The following is a 20,824-nucleotide window of genomic DNA, read 5'->3' on the forward strand; positions in this document are numbered from 1 at the left end:
GAATCATCATCTTTCAATTATTAGGCCTAACTGAAACTACTAGTCCACCAACAAAACCATCAACACAAACAAAAACCTTCCTTGTTGGGCAACACTGTAAATCAAATCCTAAACTCCTCTTCTGGATTAATCAGAACAGACACCGTATGTACAAGGTGCCAAACAATTGCTTGTGTTCTCTAATAATTGCCAAAACTATTATTCAAGTAAAGAAACAATTATTTAATTTCAACTTGATAAGTGTACAAATAATTAGTAGATGCTCAGATACAGTATAGTTTCACGGTATAACTACCAGTACTTGATTGACAACATAAATACTCATTTTACATTTCACATGAAAAAATGATTTTTTAAAAATCAAAGACACTGAAAATATATTTATCTGTGTTTGCAATGCATTGGTGTCCTGTAGTACTTCATTTTGGAATAGTAGAAGTTTGTTTGAAAACATAGCTTTGCAATGTTAAAAGGACACTTGCCTTCAAAGTAAATAATTTATTTTTTTCTCCCACTAACCTAGTGAGTTAATACACTGCATAGAGTAGCCCTAGCTTCAATCCCCAGAATGTGATTATTCAGCTGATTCCAACCAGAACACAGCTTGAGCCACAACAATTAGCCTCAGCACCCTTGGGTTAGAGAGAAATAAATCAGGATCCGTACCCTTGATTGCTCTGCAGGGGCTTCTAACTAGAAGTGGCAGAAGCAAAAGACTGAACTTGGCTGTGATATTCTCTCCACCTTGTGAAAAATGATCACTTAATTGAAGGAATACAGTGGTGCTGTGGTATCATACCTCAGCATGCAGAGGCAACTGGGGGTGGGGGGGCGTGCATGAATGGAAGAAAATAATTTCAGAACAAAACCTTATTGCAAAAATTAGGACTTCTTACAATAACTTTGCAAATTTGATAGTGACAAAGAAAATGGATCTCTTGCCCTGTTATGTATTCCATAAACCAAGAAACTGAGATGCAGCACGCTACAAACTTCTACTTCCTGGATTCGAGTTGGTGTCCACAATATCACGACAAGATAAAGGAACCCTTTGGGACACTGTCCTCTTGCCTGCGATGTTTCAGTTGTGAATTTGCATGTCACAGATCTGTAAATCTGAACATGTGACAAGTTTTTATTCAACGGAACATCTCTTGATAGTGGTTGCTGTTGCATGGAAGACAAACACGTCACTACCATCAAAAGCACCATCTCCATTTATCTGATACGGATCTCACGCTATCTACTTGTGTTCCTTGGTTGGTGCATAATACAGTTCCATTGGCTTGTTGACCTTCCAGTACTTCTCACTAACAAGCTCGAGTGAGAAGGAGCCATTCAGGAGCTAGAAGGAAATAGGACAAAAGTAATTTTCACAGATGTCTCAAAGGGGCCACAATCATGACCAATGACAATCTCAAATGGTAAGTTTTGCAGATCCTTCATCAAACAACTGCATCTGCTTATGTTTACCTTTTTTCAAAGAAAATCTTTTCTCTGATCCCATTGCAGAGTTCAGTAAGATCCAACTCTGGAACAGTGGATTTAGGCATGCACCCAGAGATCAGCATGATCACCAAGACCTCTTTGGGTAGCAAAAATTAATAGTGCAACATAAACTAGAGATCATCATCAACTGAAGTGTCTTGCAAGAATTATTTACTGAATTAATAAACCAAGAGGAGGTGATGACAATGAATTCAAGTATTCAGATTCTTGGTTTGTACTGTTAAGTGAACCTCAGGAGAATCTGTAACATGCATTATTTAAGCTGTATGGACTCACTAATGCTTTTTTGCTTCAGACAATCCCATGCCTTTGTTTTTATAGCCACCAATTACATCCTATTGTAAAGATCTTGGTAATTTAACTTCAAATGAATTAATAGCCCAACTACAATTTCTCATCTTTTTCTTTCCCTTTCTTGAAGTGAATGTCAAGTTGCCGCCATCCTCCATTTCTGTGGCACAAATTCCCATTTCTAAACTTTCTACAATATAAAAGTTACTGTCTTTGCTATCTCCTCCCCTGCATTCAAGCTGAGAAACCATTTTGCCACATGTTTTGAACAACCATCTCCAGTTGTAGTGTTTTCTGTCCTCCAGAAATCATCATCTTACAGGCTCACTTCCAACTTCTGCTAATGAAAAGCTCAGCAAAACGTGCAAGAATAGTGGTTGACTTTATAACGTGGCTTAAAAATCTTTGATTGGCAGACTTATTGCGACAACATGGCTCAACTACCTATAAAAATAATGAATCTGCAGCTAAGTAAATCCCAGTCTCAGCAATGTTTGAGGCTGCTTGGCTTTAGAGCCAGGACACCATCAGTTAGCTGTTATTATAAAACAGAGGCTTGCAATGGACATGTCACTGCTCAAAAGAAACTACTCCCATGATACATTACCATCAGAATAACTGGGATTTCTTTGCTGTGACTATGACTGATTTGTGATATTGGCTTACAATTCTCCATTCTCATCTCAGTTAAAGCAATAATTCCATGTCTTCTCTGGCAGGTTTATGTTTAAGCCCAGACCACCTTTTTGAGACTCACCATGTTGGTGTATGGCCAAAGATATAGCCCAGTAGTCAAGTTTCAATTTTCACAAACCTTTTCCAACTTGCCCATCCACCTTGTGCTTAGCCTAGTAGTAAGCATGATTCATAACTGGGCTGAGCATTGTTTCTCACCCCCAATTGATGAAAGGTTTTTTTCTTTTACCTCTTAAATCCTTTCCCCCTCTGCCAAATGAAAGTGTAAAATCTCACATCTTATCACTCAAAAGGCTGGGATTCTCCAATGTTGTTCTTGTCTCCCTGCTTTCACCCTCCATTCAGAACATTTCTGTAACATTCTCTCCTATATTAAGCTTAAAGCCTTCATCCTAATTCCACTGTTCTCCTACATCTAGACCCATTTGAAATTTTAAGATCTTTATCTTCACCTTCAAATCTTGCAGCTTCTAAACTTCCCACAACCATTTCTAACTTCAAGACCTCCTCCAGCCATGCATTCCTGTATCTTTCCGGCTCATAGAGTCAGAGTCAGAGTCATACAACACAAAACAGGCACTTTGATCCTGGAATACCAACCTATTTCTCATTCTCCACCACTTGCACAAACAAGCACTTTGATCCTGGAATACCAACCTATTTCTCATTCTCCACCACTTGCACAAACAGGCACTTTGATCCTGGAACACCAACCTATCTCTCATTCTCCACCACTGGCAGTCTCTACACCAACAGAACTCTCAAGATTTTTCATTACTTTCTCTGCTAACAAAAGACTTCGTCTTCAGCCAGGTTTTCACCTGCTCCCTGTTCTTCTCCATGAGGTGCAAGGTGTTTCAGAAATCAAGTGGAATAAACTTAAGATTAACCATTTCTTTTTTTAGGAAGTGCCCCAACAATGCGGTCCCTCTCAAACTACAGGAGATAAGGGACTGACTGCACAGCCTGGTTTTTTCAACTATGGTGTAACATCTGTACAACAAAGGATAGAAAGCCTCAGGTCAACCTAGTAATGGGGATAAGGGTCCCTTCATTCCTTCCCACCCCCTGCCCTTCCCTTACAAATAGGGTGTCATCAGTGGTATATTCTAAACCCAAGGCAATTGTAAATGGAAAATATTTTAAGAGTTGGATGTTGCACAGAACAAGGATTTATTTTTCAGTTCACAAAATCAGCAATTACTATCAATTGTGATGTTACTTGATGGAATTGCAACTTTAATGTTTCATTTTGTAATTTATGTTTGAAAGCTCATCCTCTCTTGAAAATCAAAAATCACATATATGAAATTTCAGTCATCCATCTGTGATACTGGCTCAGCATATTTGTTTTTTTGCATGTCTTCCTGCTCTGCAGTTCACAACTCCCACATTCTTTGGTCTATGCTTGTTGTCCAAGTTCTCACTCTCCAACTGCACCCATTCACTCCTTGCCCAGATGACCTTGTTTACAACTTATCCCCATGGTCATACGAATTTAACTCTATCAGACTTATCCTGCCCTCCCTGCAGCTTAACAACGTTCTTTTATCTCCTTCCCAGTTCTAACAAAGTTCTGAAAAATGAACTCTGTTTTCTCTTCCCACAGATGCAGCCTGACTGGCTGAGTATTTTCGAACATTTTCTGTTTTTATATTAATCCTTCCACTAATAATAAAGCTCTCCCCAGATCTGTACCAGTTGTGAGATTTTCCAATGATCTGAAATAAATGCAGTTGACTCACCCTTGAAAAGCAGGGCAGATACTTACAGTGAACTGGCCATTCACCGTTGCAATGTAAATGGTGTATTGCTTTTCGCTGACAGTCTCCACATTCATTGGATTTGCTTCTTCATTTTTCCTGAGCTCTTCCAAGGCTAATCTCATTGCCAGATACTTAGACAGGTGATCAACAGTGGCATTTCCTGTTGTTTTTATATACCTTTATAAACAAAGCACAAATGAGACATGAAGCCATGCAGATGTGCATCCCCACAACCTCAAATTCCGAATGTGGTTTATTGCTGGAGTCAGCATGGAATGTTCACTAGATAAAACTTCTGAAAGACTTAGTGGTTTGAAAGCATTTAATCTACTTAAACTGCAACGGAAACTACTCCACTCCATACATGTTTCCCACACTCACTTTGTTGGGACTGGGTTATTTGCAATGAACAGAAACACTTTGAAGTAGCAGAAAAATGTGCTTAAAATTTTGACATCCAAGAGGAATCCAAATGTGATTCATCTCTTTATATGTTTCCAACTGGTTCCCTTTGGTGTCTTATGCAGCAAGTAGCAATCTTGGCTTTCCTCCCGATATGTTTGGACATCAGATTGGGTCACATTGGCGTACATTACTTTTAAAGGTAGAAACCCAAAATCATTAATGTACTTGGAATATGTGGCAACAATGTTATGTAATCTCGTGTCTCTACTTAGAATCTGCGATTTATTTCCCCCAAGTAATATCATCTATTGAAGTAACAGACACTGTCACAAGGGCCTCAATTACCTCTCCAAACAGAAAACAATGCTAGAAGCAGACAATTTCAAAGTTAAACTGCAATTCTTGTGAACCCATTGAGGATTTAAATTGGCTCAGCTCAAGAAAGGCTCAATTGATCCTTGATCCAAGTTGAAAAAGCTAACTTTAACATTGGTTGAAATGCAAGGTAGTGGAACCAGAGTCCCTGGTCTCTCCAACACTGAGGGAAGGTGAAAACTGTATCAAGATTGGCTTAGGCCATCACTGGTCAAACAGGTGAACTTAAAAATGGTGCCACACCTTTGGAAGTGGATAAACAAAAGATATGTTTAAGGGTATTCAAAAATTGTGACTTACTGCAATACAGGTTGTACCATAATTTCATTGAGCAGTGTTGTTGAAATGCTAATACCAAAACAGGCCAAACAAATTTACAGGAAACTCCTCTGTGTGAGCCAAATAACAACTAGGCATGGTACCAAATACTAGTGACAAGGGAGGTAGTTCAATCCCTGGTCTGTGCTTGACAATCTCAGTTACGTATGTCAGGCAAGGACAAGAATAGTTTCAACAGTAGTTCCCCACCTGAAAACTCCCAGTTTTAGGCTCAAATATTGACAACTTGTGCTCAGTATCAGCAGACTCAGGTGCCAGAAAATCCTGGGTCTGCACCCCTGAAATTGGAGGCCTGAAAAATGGATTTCCCAACCCTAACTGAGCTTGATCTAAGAATCTGAGTCAAAGCTAATAATCACTTTCATTGATGAAAGCAACTAATTCACGTTATTGTCAAGGGACTGAGAAATTAGTGGGAACAGACAGCAAGATAAAAATCAGATCAGCCATGATCTTACAGAATGGAAGAACAGACTTGGAGCTCAGTGGCTTATTCCTGCTTCTTCACATGTTTGTATGGTATAATTTCCAGGATTCAAACCCATCAGTAATCATCCAGCTCTGCATGAAACTGACTACATGCTTGGAGTACTGACTGTCACATGTAAACCAGCCCCATAACAACTTGGCATTTTAGACACAATTCAGTTTACAACAGACAGCAAAGACAGAGTGACCATGAATCTAAAGTGGGTTCAGCAAGTCTCTTTTGCTACCAGTCTCTTACTAACTCGTGGAGAAATTGATTGTGGTGAAACTGCTTACCGTTTTCTTGACACCGGTGTACGGCCCACAATCCTCTGAACACCAACCGTGACTTGCCTTGGTTAAAAGAAACATTTAGGGTCATATTAAATGGTAACTCAATTGTTCGCATACTACTTGTATTCATGATTGCTTCTGCTAAATAGAAAATATCAGCATCATGAAACACTCAGAATGCAGTATCACCATTTCTAGGCACAGTTTTTCCTCTCTCTAAACTTTGATAAACTTGTCTGCAACACTGCACTTTTCCTTTTCCGACTAATTCAAGTGTTTTCTTCCATTGTCTCTTTCCCAAGATGACTGACACAGCTCAGTACCTAGCCCCAGACTGAGGTTGCCTTTTACAGTAAGGGTTGGTAGAACAAATGATCACTCATACCACCAAAGACAAATCTTTAACTATTACTGGAAATGACATCTGTGTAAAAGTTTATGTGAGAGGAAACCAATTGTTTGCACTTGCTTGCCCCAGAAAGACCAAGCTTAGTATCTCATCCCTTGCTCTGGCTGAAATTTAAAGAAAAATGCAGCAGAGGTCAATACAAGGACTTTATAGTAGTCAAAGTGGATATAATATCTCCGTTTATGAGAAGAAGATCAGGAGGGTCATTTTGCAGGCCATTGATTCAGAGAGAAGAGTTCAAATTCTACCCTGGTCGCAATAGAAGCTTAAGCAATTTAAAAAAAGGCCAATGTTAAGAAAGAAAATTTGCCATCCTTGCCTGATTTAGCTTTACATGAGACTCCAGATCCACCAATACACTCAACTCTGAACTGCCTCCTCTTTTCAAAGGAAAGTTAGGATGTACAATGAATGCTTGCATTGCCAGCAATAGCTACATCCCATAAACAAATAAATAAGAAGTCCAATTTTGCCCAACCTCTCCACATATGCATGTTAACCACCTTATCAAATTGTCATGCCACTCTAAAGGTTTGTATATTTAGATGAAAAGGTCTCTGCATGCCCATACTTTTTTTTAAAAAGCAGTGTTAATTACTGATGACTATTTTTCCACATTAGTCCTCTGAAAATCACTTCTCAACTTCATCTTGCATAGTGCTGCCTCCATTCACCATTCTGCCTGGGTTACTCTGAAAACTGTAGTTAAATATTTGAAGTTTTTTCACATTTTAAAAATCAAAACTGCAAGCCGTTTTTGCTATGGAGCACAGAAATCTTCAGTAATAATATTTCAGAATGTTAACCATTCTCTTTCCAATAGTAACCAACCACATGTATAGTTCCCTAAATGTGTTTTCACTGTCAGTATTCTGTTCATTTTTTTTTTCCAAATCTCTGCATGCATCTGATTCAATAAAGTACAACAGTCCCTCTCATCTACATACCTGGTCTGTGTCGTTTCATCTTTCTCCATCAGCGTAGGATGAGGCCTGAAGACCAGTTCAATTTCATTGGTTCCATCAGTCACTGGATCAGGATCCCCTGTTCCATTCTCATTTGTGGTGTCAAGATCAGGACCTGAATCATCTGAAGTTTTTGCACGTTTCTGACTAGGTCCAGCCTCCTGATTACTATGGGTGGAGGCATTACTGCAGTGCGAGCTGTCCCCGTTATCTTCTGCCCCACTACCGTTCTCAGCCTGGTGCTTTCTTACCCTCTGTGCTCTGTACCAGACGGACAGAAACTTAGCACACTGGTATTGAAATGGGTGCTTACCAAGAACAAATGGGAAAATATCTTTGATTCACTAAGATTACTTCATTACAGAGTGCAAAATAACTCAAATAGTTATGTTCTCCTGACAGTTTAATGTATAGAATAATCAATGACATTTTTTCAAAGACAGATTGAAGTTTTTAAAACACGAGCTGTTGACAAGCCAGAGCTAGAGGGATTCGAAGCCACATGGTTACTTCCACAATGCTCATGTGGTTTTAATGCAATGAAGCTTAGCCACATAGGTTTGTGAAGCAGAACAGTATTCCTATTCATTACTAGAACAATTTAATGGGTTTCAAAACTCAAAAAAGGCATACACCAAGATGGAGAGACTGCTTTCAGACTCTTATGCAAGTACAAAAAGAACATGAAATGTGAATCAACTTTCCATTTCAATAATTAAAGTTATTGAACTTCACACCATTTATGAAGTGTATGCAGAACAGAAATTATCTTACACGACAAAAGACCCGAGTATCAAAATAATACGATGAGAAATTACTGTAATAAGCGCGAGTTGCCACTAGGCCAAGGCTAAGTCTTGCTTAAGCTAAAGCTTGTGCTTCCAGCCCGAGTACAAATATTTCAACAGGTACTCAAGGCCGAGCCTTCAATGCAATACTGAACAAGTGTTGCATGATCAGAAGTGCCATCTCTTAACGAGGTTGACGTTACTCAAATGGATTTTTTTTGAGTAAATAACAAAGAGGGTTTATGATGTAGTCAATGCAAATTTTCTCTTTGGTAATGTCTGGCAAGGTTCTGCATGGCAAATTGATTTTAAAAAAAAGTACGAGCCTATGGGATCCAAGGAATGTGGCACTGAATCTAGTGCAGAGATACTGAGCCAAGTAGCCTCCTCCTATGTCACAAGTTTCAATGGTTCTATATTAAAGCAAAGCCAAAGCCAATTTACCCTTTCCCTTCAACTTTAAAGATATTACAGCACTACATAAAGAGGAGGAATAATGAGAGTCATCTGGTGCCCTGACCAGTATTTATGTCTTAATCCACACCACCAAAGCAGACTAGTGCATCATTTACCTTATTAATAGTAGTGGAATTTTCTGTGCGCAAGTTGGCAGCTATGTTTGACAATATTAAAATAACGACAATGCAGAAGTATTTTGGTGGTATGGTACTTTGGGACATATTGAAATTGGAAAATTCTTGACTTTCTTACATTGATATAAGTCTTAATTTACTAACCATTTCCAACTTGCTGTAAACTCTTTACCTTCATTGGTTATGCACCGATTTAAAATTTCTCCCCTCCATTCTCCTCCCCATTCCCAACCAGCCCTATCCTCAGACATTCACTTCATTCTTTGAAACACGATCCTGTTCTATCACTGTTTACTACTTTATTTAGCCACCATCACTTTAACTTCTGTGTAATCACTAGCATTTAAAATGGCATACAAAAAAAATAAATCAGCAGACAGTAGTCCAAGTTTTCCTGTAAGCATTCTCCTGTGAGCACAATACTAGTGCAAAGTTCTCCATTGCCCAGATCCTTTGAGAGAAGTGATATTACTGGCTAATTTCCATATGGCTTACTTCAAAAGCACCAAACAGGGTATTGTCAAAGACTTGACTCAATTGATTAGAGGAGGTAAGAAAGAAATCAGGATAAGTTTAAGAAAAATGGGAGCTTTACCTCTTCTCTCCTGCAGAAGATTACTCAACAGCAATCACCTTTTACTTTATAACATGAAAATAGCATTCAAGACTCACAAAAGGCACTGTCTGCCTATTTAGAAATATAAAATTGTTGCAGCTTTGAGAAACATAGGATGGACACTTAAGTGTTTGTTTCCAAAACAAATCGAAAAATATCTTCACCATAAAACCAAATAATTATCTCCTGATGCAAGTTCTTCTTATTGCTGCATCATATATTGTTACCTAGATGGTGTGCCATCTTTTACTAATTTCTCATTTAATCCAGGTCAATCAATCCTGTTTTTGCAACTACCTCATCTGATGCACATTAGGGACTGTGCACAGACTGTCCTTCAGTTTCCAAACATAAACAGCCATGTGTGTTTGTTGCAGGGGGTCTCTTGGAAACTCCCATATTAAGATTTATCCCTGCTTCTCATTTATAGAGTACAGTTTTCATTAATGGTAGAGCTGTTAAACAAAAAAAAATGCAGCCCAAGGTCATATCCAATGAATGTTGCAAAAAAAAATCAATTTCTCCAAACAATGTTTTTCTTTAAAATGCATGTACTCACAGTTTTAAAGGTCTGTTAGCTTATTTATCATTGCTAATCAGGTGCACTGTCTTAAGTAACCAGTATTGAATTTTCTTACCAGGAACTTGCTGATGGGTATTAAATCACCCAAAGCATTCCCATGTAAGTAGTGCTGCTCAGTATCGACTTAAGTACACTTTCTATTGTGTGGAGGAACAATGAATCCTATTAAAGCAGTATAGGAATTAACCAGGCCATTAATATTAATTAAGACTTAGTTGTAATGAGCAACTGAACACCAAAGCTATATAATTAAAGCTTTAAGCAAGTTTAGAGAGTCCTAAAGAGGGTAAAGGAAGATGCTTCAGTTTCACATTAATATTTCATTCCAATTGTTGAATACTTAGAAATTCTATTGTTTTATGAGGGCTCTCCTTTGGAATCCAAACTTTGTAATTCCTATACTGCTTTAACAGGATTTATTGTTCCTCCACATAATAAGATTGTGCATGACTCTTTTCAGTAAAGGCAAGTAAGAGAGAAGATTTAACAGGAGAAATGTAGGCTGTATGGCCTTCAAGTATGCTTTGAAATTCAAAAAGATCATAGCTGATCTGTGACTTAACTAATGTGTGCTAGCTGGGGTCAGTATGTAACTTTGTATTGCAGTTCATTGTTAACTCAAATTTTTTTTTTTGCATTCTTCACATCCCATTTGCAGTTTTTCCTATTTCTGGGTTATAACAGCAAAAAATAAATTTGATGGTTGAAAGTAAAATTCCCCATAAGCAAACATTTGCTACTTAACATACTTGCCTTTTAGTCTGAATTATTCACTAATACATTTTTAGATAAGATCCATTGGTCTCATAAGTTAATATTAGTCTGGCCATGGCCACTGTTTTCTTGATGACGAACAGCAATGGCCTTTCACTCCATTCCCTACCTCATTGTTTCTTTGCTCCTTCTCTCCATAAGTCCTCAGTTACTCCACTTCTCTTTTCCAGAATCTATTCCTTTTTACCTTTCTCTATCTTTTGACTTCTGCTACACATGCCAACTGGAGAATAATTCAAGAAATAAAAACATCATTTGCCCCTTTGCTTTTTTTTAAAAAAAGCAGTTGAATCAGTGCAAATCCCCTGCTGCATCATGAAAGCCACAATGTAATAAGAATAGCAAGCAAAATCCATGTTCTTACCATGCAGGTTAGAAGTTGCTATTGTGCATACTCTTCATTTGTTGGGTGGAGGAAAGTCAGAGACAGAATCAATACAGCACAGAAACATGCTTGCTGACCCGTGTTTCTGGGAGGTGTTGCAACTTTTCTTCTAACTATTAAAATCCAACAGAAACCTGCTGCCAACTACACATCTCTGCTGCATTTACATATTACAGCTAGAGCAACATGCACTAGACAATTCAGTGTTATTTACCAAGTTTGGGAGGTGGTATACTTACCTATTAAGTGCCTGCATTTTGAGTCCTTCTTCAATGCTGTGGCTCAGAGCCTGCTGGTTGTGGTGCTTGCTGATCCGGGCCAGCACCCTCTCCTGGTGGGCCTCGTACTCATCTCGACTGGGATAGATTTTGCTGATTAGTGCATCAAAGTTCGGATCTGGCCGCAGTGACCTCTTGGAGACCAGTTTTTTCCTGCAGGTTGGACACTCTTTGTTTCTAATTAAAAAAAAGTTTGAATTTTTCTGTTTGAGAAGATACATAAAAATATTCAGATTAAGAAGCGAGCGTATTAATTAACAAATGTTTGCTCATGCACAGATCTGTACAGGGTGTAAGATGCATTAGGACACTCCTGGGTAACCTTACATTCATGGTGGCTAGATCCAGTGTGCCTTGGGACACCAAGGCCCACAAGGAATGGGGAGCGTCAAGGGAATCTGGTGGAACAAGGCGAGACGCTGAAAAGTGGAGAAAGTACTAGAAAGACAGCAAAAGAAAAAAAAACAAGCTTCCGGAAGAACACAGCGGGTCAAGCAGCATCTGTGGAGGTAGAAAGGATGTGTCGACTTTTCAGGTTAACATTCTGCATCAGGACTGGAGGGGAAAGAGAAAAGGTGGCCAGTATATAGAAGTGTTGGGGTTGGGGTTGACACAGAAACACAAGGGGGTGTGGGTTACCTGAAGTTGGAAAAGCCAATATTCTTTTCCTATTCTCACTAGTCTTCCCAAGTTGTTTCTCTCTTTCTTCTTCTTTATCATCCACCCCCCAAGGCTCCATCTGCCCACCATTCCCCTCCGCCCATCTGGTTCCACCCATCACCTGCCAGCTCCTGTCCCACCCCTCCCCTGCACTTCGATACACTGGCCATCTTTCCTTTTTCCTCCCAACCCTGATGCAGGGTCTTAACCCGAAATGTCAACCATCCCTTGGCCTCCACAGATGCAGAGTTCTTGCAGCAGTTTGTTTTTCACTCCAGATTCCAGCATCTGCAGTCTCGTTTCTCCATACCAGGAAGACAATTCGGATGATAGTAGCAAGTGCCTTCATGAGCTGTTCAGAGAGTGCCAGGAGAGGCAAGGGAAGAAGCTGTTGGTTTATCTGAGAGAGTCAAGCCTCAGACCATAGGCAGGAAGGTCAGAGTGCAAAAGGGTTGGTAGGGCAGAGTACCTAAGGGTGGAGAAATGAAAGAAAGCACAATGAGAAAATGGAAAATGCAAGTTAAACACAACTGCTTACATAGACATTATTTGGCTACAAATGTCGTGGAATAGGGAATAGAGATCCTGAGTTACCAAAGAAATAGGAAAAGGAATTGACAAGTATTCCAACTCACTGGAACCTTTCCAGAATATAGGGACTTTTGGAAGATCCTAACTAACATATCCACTATCTATTCAGCCACTTCTTTTAAGACCATTAAGTCTGGGGCACAATAGCCTTTGGTCTGTTTGTTTGCCTGGTACCTCAACCTGAATGCTACAGGTTACTTTGAATTCCTCCCTCCCTTCCCCACCTTCCAGATTTGCCACTATTACTGGGGATGTTTTAGTCCCTTCCATCACAAATGCAGATACAAAATATTTGTTTAAAGTTTGTCATTTCCTTCCCCCCACCCAATTAACACTTCCCTAGCCCAACCAATACTCTAAGGGACTAATATTTACCTTAACTACTCTCTTTGATGTACATGTTTGGCCCACTCCTGCCCCTTTTGTGCGCACTCTAATCAAATGCCTTCTGGAAATTCAAGTATACAGTACACATTGGTTCCCCTTTGTCTACCCTGCAAATTAAGGAGTTATGAATCTTTGGAATTCTCTACCCAAGAGAGCTGTTGAGAATGAATCACTGAATACAAACACAACCAAGGTAGCCTGATTTTTGGCCCACGGGGAAGCTGATGGTGATAGGGGAATGGACAGGATAGTGGAGCTAAGGTGAGATCAGATCAGCCATGATCTTATTCAAGGGTGAAGCAAGTTCAAGGGCCATATGGCCTACACCTACTCCTGTTTCTAATGTTCTAATAAGGCCCCTCGAGTCCACTGTAACCAAATACGAAACTATCACATTTCAACCTTCTTCCCCAGAGAATTCTTTACCACGAGATCATTAATTTAAAGAACATACAAAATAAGAGCAGCAGTTGGCCATATGGCCCTCAGAGCCCGTTCCCTTGTTTAATATGATCATGGCTAATCTGATGTTGTCCTCAGCTCTTCACTCCCACCCATTTCCCATTACCTTAAACTCTCCTACAGACCAAATATCTATCTCAGTCTTGTATATATTCAGTGATTCAGCCTCCACAGGTCTCTGGGGTAGGGAGTTCTGAAGTGTCAATTCCTTCTCATAGAAGAGGTTCCTGCTCACTTCGATCTTAAATAAGTGACCCCTGATACTGAAATTACAAAGAGAACATTAATTAATCTGGTCTCATTCTACGTGACCATGTCCAAAATAACCTGATTCCTCATTTTTTCAAAATGCATTACTTTTTAAAAAAAGCTTCCTTGAATATGCTCTGTGAATTCTTCCTCAAGGCTACCTCTGATTTGTTTCGCCAGTTTGTCTTCAATAATTATGTCATTCATAATTATTGGAATAACATTATTTTCTGACCTACAGTCCAGCCTGTTGTATAGCTGTTGTTAGGGACCTCTAGACTGCTCCCACCAGTGACATCTTTTCCTTGCTATTTCACAGCTCCACCCAAACTAATTCAACGTTTTGTTCTTCCAAGCCAAGATCATTTTCCGCTACAGTACTGATGTCATCTTTTATTAAGACCAAGCTCCTGCACCTGCTTTTCTGTTCTGTCAATCCTTCCAAAAATGTCAAAGGACCCCAGAAGGTTCAGTTCCCACTCTTTGGCTAACTTGCAACCATATCTCTGAAATGGCAGACAGATCACACCTTCTATTTCTACTTGTGCCATTAATTCATCTATCCTGTTGCTAGTGCTGCCTGTATTCCGGTAAGAATCTAAAAATGTTCCCTTTTCACCATTTTCCCTACTCTGACTCTCTTTACAGGCGTGGCTGCTTGGACTTGGGCGATGCCAGAAAATGCATACAAAGCACTACTCTCCACCAGCTCACACATGCTACTGCCATAACACAGCAGCTGCCTTTCAAATTACTAGCAAAATGAACTAAAATTGTTTTTTGTTGAAATTTATTTAGAATTTTAAAATCAAATTTAGTCAGTAATCTGATTTAAAAGTGCCAGTTTTAACTGTACTTAATGCTCTGGATTGTAATTTAGAGCAAACCTCTAGAGGGAAAAAACATACTAACCAATTACCTTCTGTACTTCCACGATATGACGTTTTAATCTGCACCACTCCCACCCCTCCCTCCATTGTTTCTCCTGATGTGGGTTGCTGCTGCTTCTTATTAATTCAACTTTGATTATTTAAAATATAAATACTTCATCTTCCCCACTCCCCCTCCCCATTTCATCAAATTCCAACCTTTGCACACACTCTGTTAGTCAAAGACCCCATAGTGGAATAATATTGACTGATTGATTAAGAATGTGCAGCAAGCTTCTTCAATGAGTACTCATCCAAATTCAGATTACAGAGAAAATTAGAAAGAAATCCAAAACTTGTTACGTATTGCAGGATGGTGATGCAAGTTGGGGCCCAGAAGCAGTGACCTAATTCCTGTAGCTGTGCTGCTGTACCGAGCCAACAGGCCAAAGCCAGTTTGTTCCCCAAAAAGAGAGGAGGTCTCACCCAACTTCCAGTTGACCGTTAAAAGATGGGTTTGCTGAAGTCTGACAGCAGGTTTCCTTATCTTGCCAAAAACCCTCTTGCCAAAGGAGGAAGTGAAGAGAATTACAAAATAAAATCAAAATGGACTAAAACTAAATGTCATTAAGGGAAATAAAAAGGCAGCTATAGCTTCCCTTTTTGAAATTAAAAGTTGCAAGGCTGAAAGTAGACGTCTGCTGCACACATTTGGTGGTAAAGGCTTCTACAATGTGGTCCCAGTAAAATATTGTTTTTCTTTTGCAGAAAATGGAGCCGAGGCCCCCTTCCACATTTCTTACAAAAGACCAGCCACCTGTTGTTTGCCTGTTCTCATTCCGACACTGGCGAAAAGCCAGCAGTGTGCCGAGGGAATGCACATTCTGCTGTTCCCCACTGGTGCATTTAAAGCTAATTTGCTTGAGTGAAAGTTTTCACAAACAAATCAAATACAACCAAGCACTTTGGGTTTTCATGTTTAGCATATACATAGCCCATTTTTTTTAATAATCGTAAACAGTGAGACAAAGAGTCAGGGGAGGAAACCTCCTTAGTTGTCATATCCTACAGCCATGATGCTATTACATACCCGCTCCTGAGGGCAGTAACAATGCAATCAGCACAGAAACGATGGAGGCACTCTTTGGTCGTCATAGTGTTCTTCAGCATGTCTAGGCAGATAGGACACATCAGCTCACTGTGGAGACTTCTTGGTGACACTGCAATCTCCATGCCATCTGTGATTGCCTCCTATAAGTCACAAAGTTTAAAGGTCATCAAGTAGCAACAACATGGGCTTAAATCACAGCATCTTTCTGGATGAAGTGATGAATAGTCTCTAGTGCACTGTGAAGTCATTAAAAAAAAAACTGCTCATTACCTACGGATCAGTTTGAACCTAGCCTCAACTACAATTGCAATTAGCATGGTCAATGGAAGAGTTTCACTGGTTTCCCAACACACTTAGTAGGTGGAATTCTGTAGAAGTAGAGCACAATAATAGTACAGCAAGGGGAGAAAGAAGAAAAGGAGGCAGGTTTAGTCCTATCCCAAAGCATTCATTGCCCCCCTGAAGAAGACTACTTCACAACTCAGTGAGTGGTTTGTAGCACTATGGGTGACTGTCAAAGAGTCCAAAACTGGAGCAAGTCTTATTTGAGGAAGGAAATTTGTTGTTACATAATGATTTATTTATAAACCAATTGAAACTGTTCTGCATGTGCAAGTAAAAGATTTTCCAAACACATTCATGATAACTACACTTAAGATTGAAACCAAATATCTCAGAATGTTAATTAATTGCCATATTATGAAAAATTATTAAAGCTAACTTTGCATGAAAAATGCCTAATATGCAAGTTATCTTTAAGATACAAAAGGAAGTTTGGTAGAATACCAAATCTTAATATCTTTATTTTAAAAGCAACATTATGGCCCAGAGGGGAATTTTCAGTTGTGGTTTGTTCCTGACAAAACAAGGCACCATCTGCTCAGACATAGTACCTTGTTAACCAAAATGCAAGTTCCCATTGCAGTGTGTGGATCTGACCACTTCAGGCTTCACAGTGTAGCTTAGTGATTCTTCAAAAGACTTTCAACAACACATTATGATCCCATCATTGCAGTCTGTAGTTTCTTAACCAGATAATCTGGATATTTTTCCCTGACGACTCAGTCTAATGAAGCCAGGATACTTTTATAAGGATGATAGAGTAATTTGAAAGCAATGCCAAAAAAAATTGAGCTCCAAAATACTAAGAACAAGAAAATCTGCCGAATATATTAGTGAATGAAGGATCTAACAAGAATGAGGAACTGACTAACTATTACATCAAAAAAAATAGTCCTGGAGAGGTTGGTGAGCTTGAGAGCTGATTAATCTCAAGGACTGAATGAGTTTTGAGCAAGGTGACGTCAGGGATTGTGGATGCCTTGACAGTCAGTTTCCAGAGTTTAGAGAACCTGGTTTGTTCCTGCAGATTTGATGGTAATAAACATGATCCCAACTACAGAAAAGAAACCAGAGAACCACCTCCTGTTGTCCGGACAGCAGTTTTTTTTTGGGGAAAAACAAACCCATCAAGAAAGATATAAAAAAAACAGAGCATCTTGAAAAGAATAATGGGATTGAGCCAAGTCAATGTGGACTTACAAAAGGTAAATTATATTTGTCTACTCTACTGGAATTCTTTGAGGACATGACTATTAGAATAGACAAGGGGGAACCAATGAATTTTCCAAGTGTTTTTGATGAATTCCCATGCAAGAGGTTGGTCTCCAAGGTTACAGCAAATGGAATTGGGGTAATATACTGATTTAGATTATGAACTAGTTATCAGCGAGGATACAAACAGATGGAATAAATGATCCTTTTCAGGTTGGCAAACTGTGACTCAGGGATCAGTGCTTGGCCCCAGCTATTCTTGACCTAGATAAACGATTTAGCTGAGGGGGTCAAATGTCATATTTCTAAGTTTGCTGACAATATTAAACTGGGTACAAATCGTGAGTCCGGAGAAGGATACAAAATTGTTTCAGGAGGATATGGACACACTGAGCGAGCAGGTGAGAACATGGCAGATGGCATATAATGTAGAAACATTCACTGAAGTGGATGATCTTGCACGTAACTGAATTTTTTTTTTAAAATGGGAAGAAATTGGGCCATGTTGTTCAAAGAGACCTGGGTGTGTTTGTACAGAAGTCATTGAAGGCCAATACGCAGATGCAGAAGGCAATTACGAGGGCAAATGGTATATTAACCTTTGTGGCAAGAGGGATAGATTACAGGAACAAGGAAATCTTGCTGCAATTGTATAGGGCCTTGGTGCAACCATATGTGGAGTAGTGCATAGTTTTGGTTTCCTTTCCTAAGAAGGAAAGGTAGTTGCACAGAAGGAGTGCAGCAGAGGCTCACTAGACTGGTTCCAGAGATGGCAGGTTTGCTGTTTGAGAAGAGTTGTCTAGATTGGGACTAAAATTTAGAAGAATGAGAGGAAATCTCAATGAAACTCAACATACTTGAAGAGCTTGATAGACCCGATTCAGGAAGGATGTCTTCCCCTGAATGAGGAGGCTGGGACCAGGAAGACTTTTAGGAATGAGATGAAGAAAACTTCCTTCACTGAAAGGGTGGTAAACCTTTGGATTCCATAGGCTAGTCTGCTGTGTGAAGCTGAATTAATCAAGTCCTGATGCAGGGTCTCCACCCAAAACCATCCATCTGCCTCTGCAGATGCTGCCTGACCTGCTGAGTTCCTCCAATAGTTATTTTTGCTCCAAGTTACAGCATCTGCAGACTCTTCTGCGCAGAAGTACTGTGTCTTCTTCCAAACAGAATTCAGAAGATTTCTGGATGTTAAGGAAATCAAAGGATACTTTGACAGTGCTGGAAAGCAGCACAAAAGCTAGAAGACCAGTCATGATCTTGGTGAATGGAGAAGCAAGCTTTAAGGGCTAGTTGAGCCACTCCTGTTCCTATTTCATATAGTAATTTGTTCTAAGTAAGCTAAAAGCAAAATACTGGAAATCTGAAATATAAATAACACATTTTGGAAATACTCAGCAGGTCAACCTGCACCTACAGGGAGAGAAACAGAGTTAATATTATGGGGCAAGGACTTTTCATTTGAATCACTGGGTTACCTGTTGGCAAATTTTGAAAGAATGCTTCAATATTCAGTTCTGATGAAAAGCCACTGACCTGGATTGCTAACTCCATTTCTTTCTCCAGAATTGTTGTTTTACCTGCTGAGTATTCCTGCTTTTATTTTCGAATTAAATAACCTTTTAATTCCAAATTTAATATGCATTTATTCTCCCTTTCTTTTAAAGATTTCTTTGCTGCCAAGTCTAGTTGAGTAAGTGTCCACAAGAACCTGTGCTGTTGATCAGCTTCCAGGAATTGCGCAAGACCAAACAAGGTGATCCCAGCAATTAAAATGGGCTTCTACGTAACACTTCCCCTCTGCAAATCACCACAATAGAAATAATGGATTTTAAAAGGTCATTCAAGAAAAGTGCTGTGCTAAAAGATGGTTGTTTTCTGTCTATGACTCGCCTCTATTCCATTTTCTAAATAGCTAACTCAAACCATTCCTTCAATAAGGCTCTTCAAAACAATATTGATGAGTTATGGTCACAAGAAAAGCCAGAACCATAAAAGGCTGTGCAGCCCCAGAAGTTCAGCCCAACCACAAGATCTGCACAAGTATTGGGCCATGAGCTTTCTTCCCAATCCACACTTCCATTCCTTACTTTACCTCAGGAACACCAACATTCGTTTAAGCACGTTTCCTACCTTGACATATTAATCCAACTCCCCGTATACTTAAAAGACATTTTGTAGTTCTACTAAATGTTACTCTCTCCCATCATATCAAATCAGTGACTCTAGGAATCTTGTCACGCTTCCCTGTTCCTCTGTAATTTGACTCTTAACCTATTCAGAATGAGTGACCAAACCAGTATGCCAGCAGCCCAGTACTGGTCACCACAGATACAACACCAATTTACCTCGCTCTTATGAGTGCAATTCCAGACCCCAGTTTACTTGACTGATAACTGCAATTACATTGAATATAGTTCATTAATCATTCCAAAATCCTTTTCTGCCAACAGCCTACAAAATAACAAATGAGGATAACTTTAGCTTCCTGGTTAGCTAAGAAAAACATGGTCTGCAGATACTGCAAGTCAGATCTGATAAATTGGAGATCAGTAAGTCAGGAGTTCTCTTAGGTTTAGTCCTGACAAGGTTCTGAAAAATTACCTCTCTAAAAAGCGTAATTTGCCACTGAGATGGACAATGTAACATGCTGTGTGTGTTGCCTTCTATGCTAAGAAATACATTTGAAATAGGTTAGAATGTATTATACATGTGCATATTTTGATATACAAATCAGTTCTTTAGTGCACTATTTAAGAATTGAATCTGCTTATTGGTCCCATTTCATTCAATGACTTAGCCTTCTGCTTTTCCTATGATAACAGAATTGCTTGTTCTTCCACCTTTCAGAAATGGGGAAGTACAACTGGGAGTGCAGAAATTACATGATGTAGTTTATGTAAGAAATAACAGTTACATGCACAACTGTGGGCCACACTATCAAAAGACTATTGAGCAATAAAGGCAAATTCTGGTCAAAGGAAACACAAGGAGAGACTGTGGATGTTGAACCTGCAGGAATATCTGGAGCAGACTCAGTCATTAGTGACAACAGCTGTCCTTCTTCCACTATAAGCCCGATTTCAAATTACATATTTAATGATTCACGAGCCTCAAGTCCTTGATAATAAAAGTAAATTACAAGACCTGAATTTCCTAGCCCACCATCCTAGTTATCCTTTCAAAGAACATCAAGATTATGGCAAAGCAAAGTAATTCTAAAATCATATTAATTATTCCCATAATACAATTTTTCTTTACATTTACATAACTCAAAGACTTTTTTTCTCACTAGGACTATCAGGTTAATTAGCGTTTCATTGCTCGGGTTCACCTTAAACATTACTGAACATTAGCAATGTACAGTATGTATCATCCACCACTGCACAAGTTGTCCTCTGGTA

At 39.3% G+C, this 20,824-nt stretch overlaps 1 protein-coding gene across 5 annotated transcripts in view; it reads right to left on the reverse strand.

The window, feature by feature from the left end:
• Positions 1-203: 203 nt before the first annotated feature.
• Positions 204-20,824, reverse strand: part of rnf2 (ring finger protein 2) — a 39,736-nt gene continuing 19,115 nt past the window's right edge. For 2 of the 5 annotated variants that reach the window (XM_052011671.1, XM_052011673.1), the window contains exons 4-9: positions 15,843-16,003; positions 11,496-11,711; positions 7,500-7,778; positions 6,147-6,203; positions 4,268-4,439; positions 262-1,345 (exon numbers count right to left, since the gene is read on the reverse strand). In XM_052011671.1, the coding sequence (XP_051867631.1) occupies positions 1,244-1,345; positions 4,268-4,439; positions 6,147-6,203; positions 7,500-7,778; positions 11,496-11,711; positions 15,843-16,003 (987 nt within the window). In that variant the 3' untranslated portion in view covers positions 262-1,243. Of the gene's footprint in view, positions 1,346-4,241; positions 4,440-6,146; positions 6,204-7,499; positions 7,779-11,495; positions 11,712-15,842; positions 16,004-20,824 lie in introns of all 5 variants that reach the window. The other 3 variants (XM_052011669.1, XM_052011672.1, XM_052011674.1) reach the window with 3 other exon arrangements.

Source organism: Pristis pectinata, chromosome 3 (assembly GCF_009764475.1).
Source record: "Pristis pectinata isolate sPriPec2 chromosome 3, sPriPec2.1.pri, whole genome shotgun sequence".
Lineage (NCBI taxonomy): Eukaryota > Metazoa > Chordata > Chondrichthyes > Rhinopristiformes > Pristidae > Pristis > Pristis pectinata.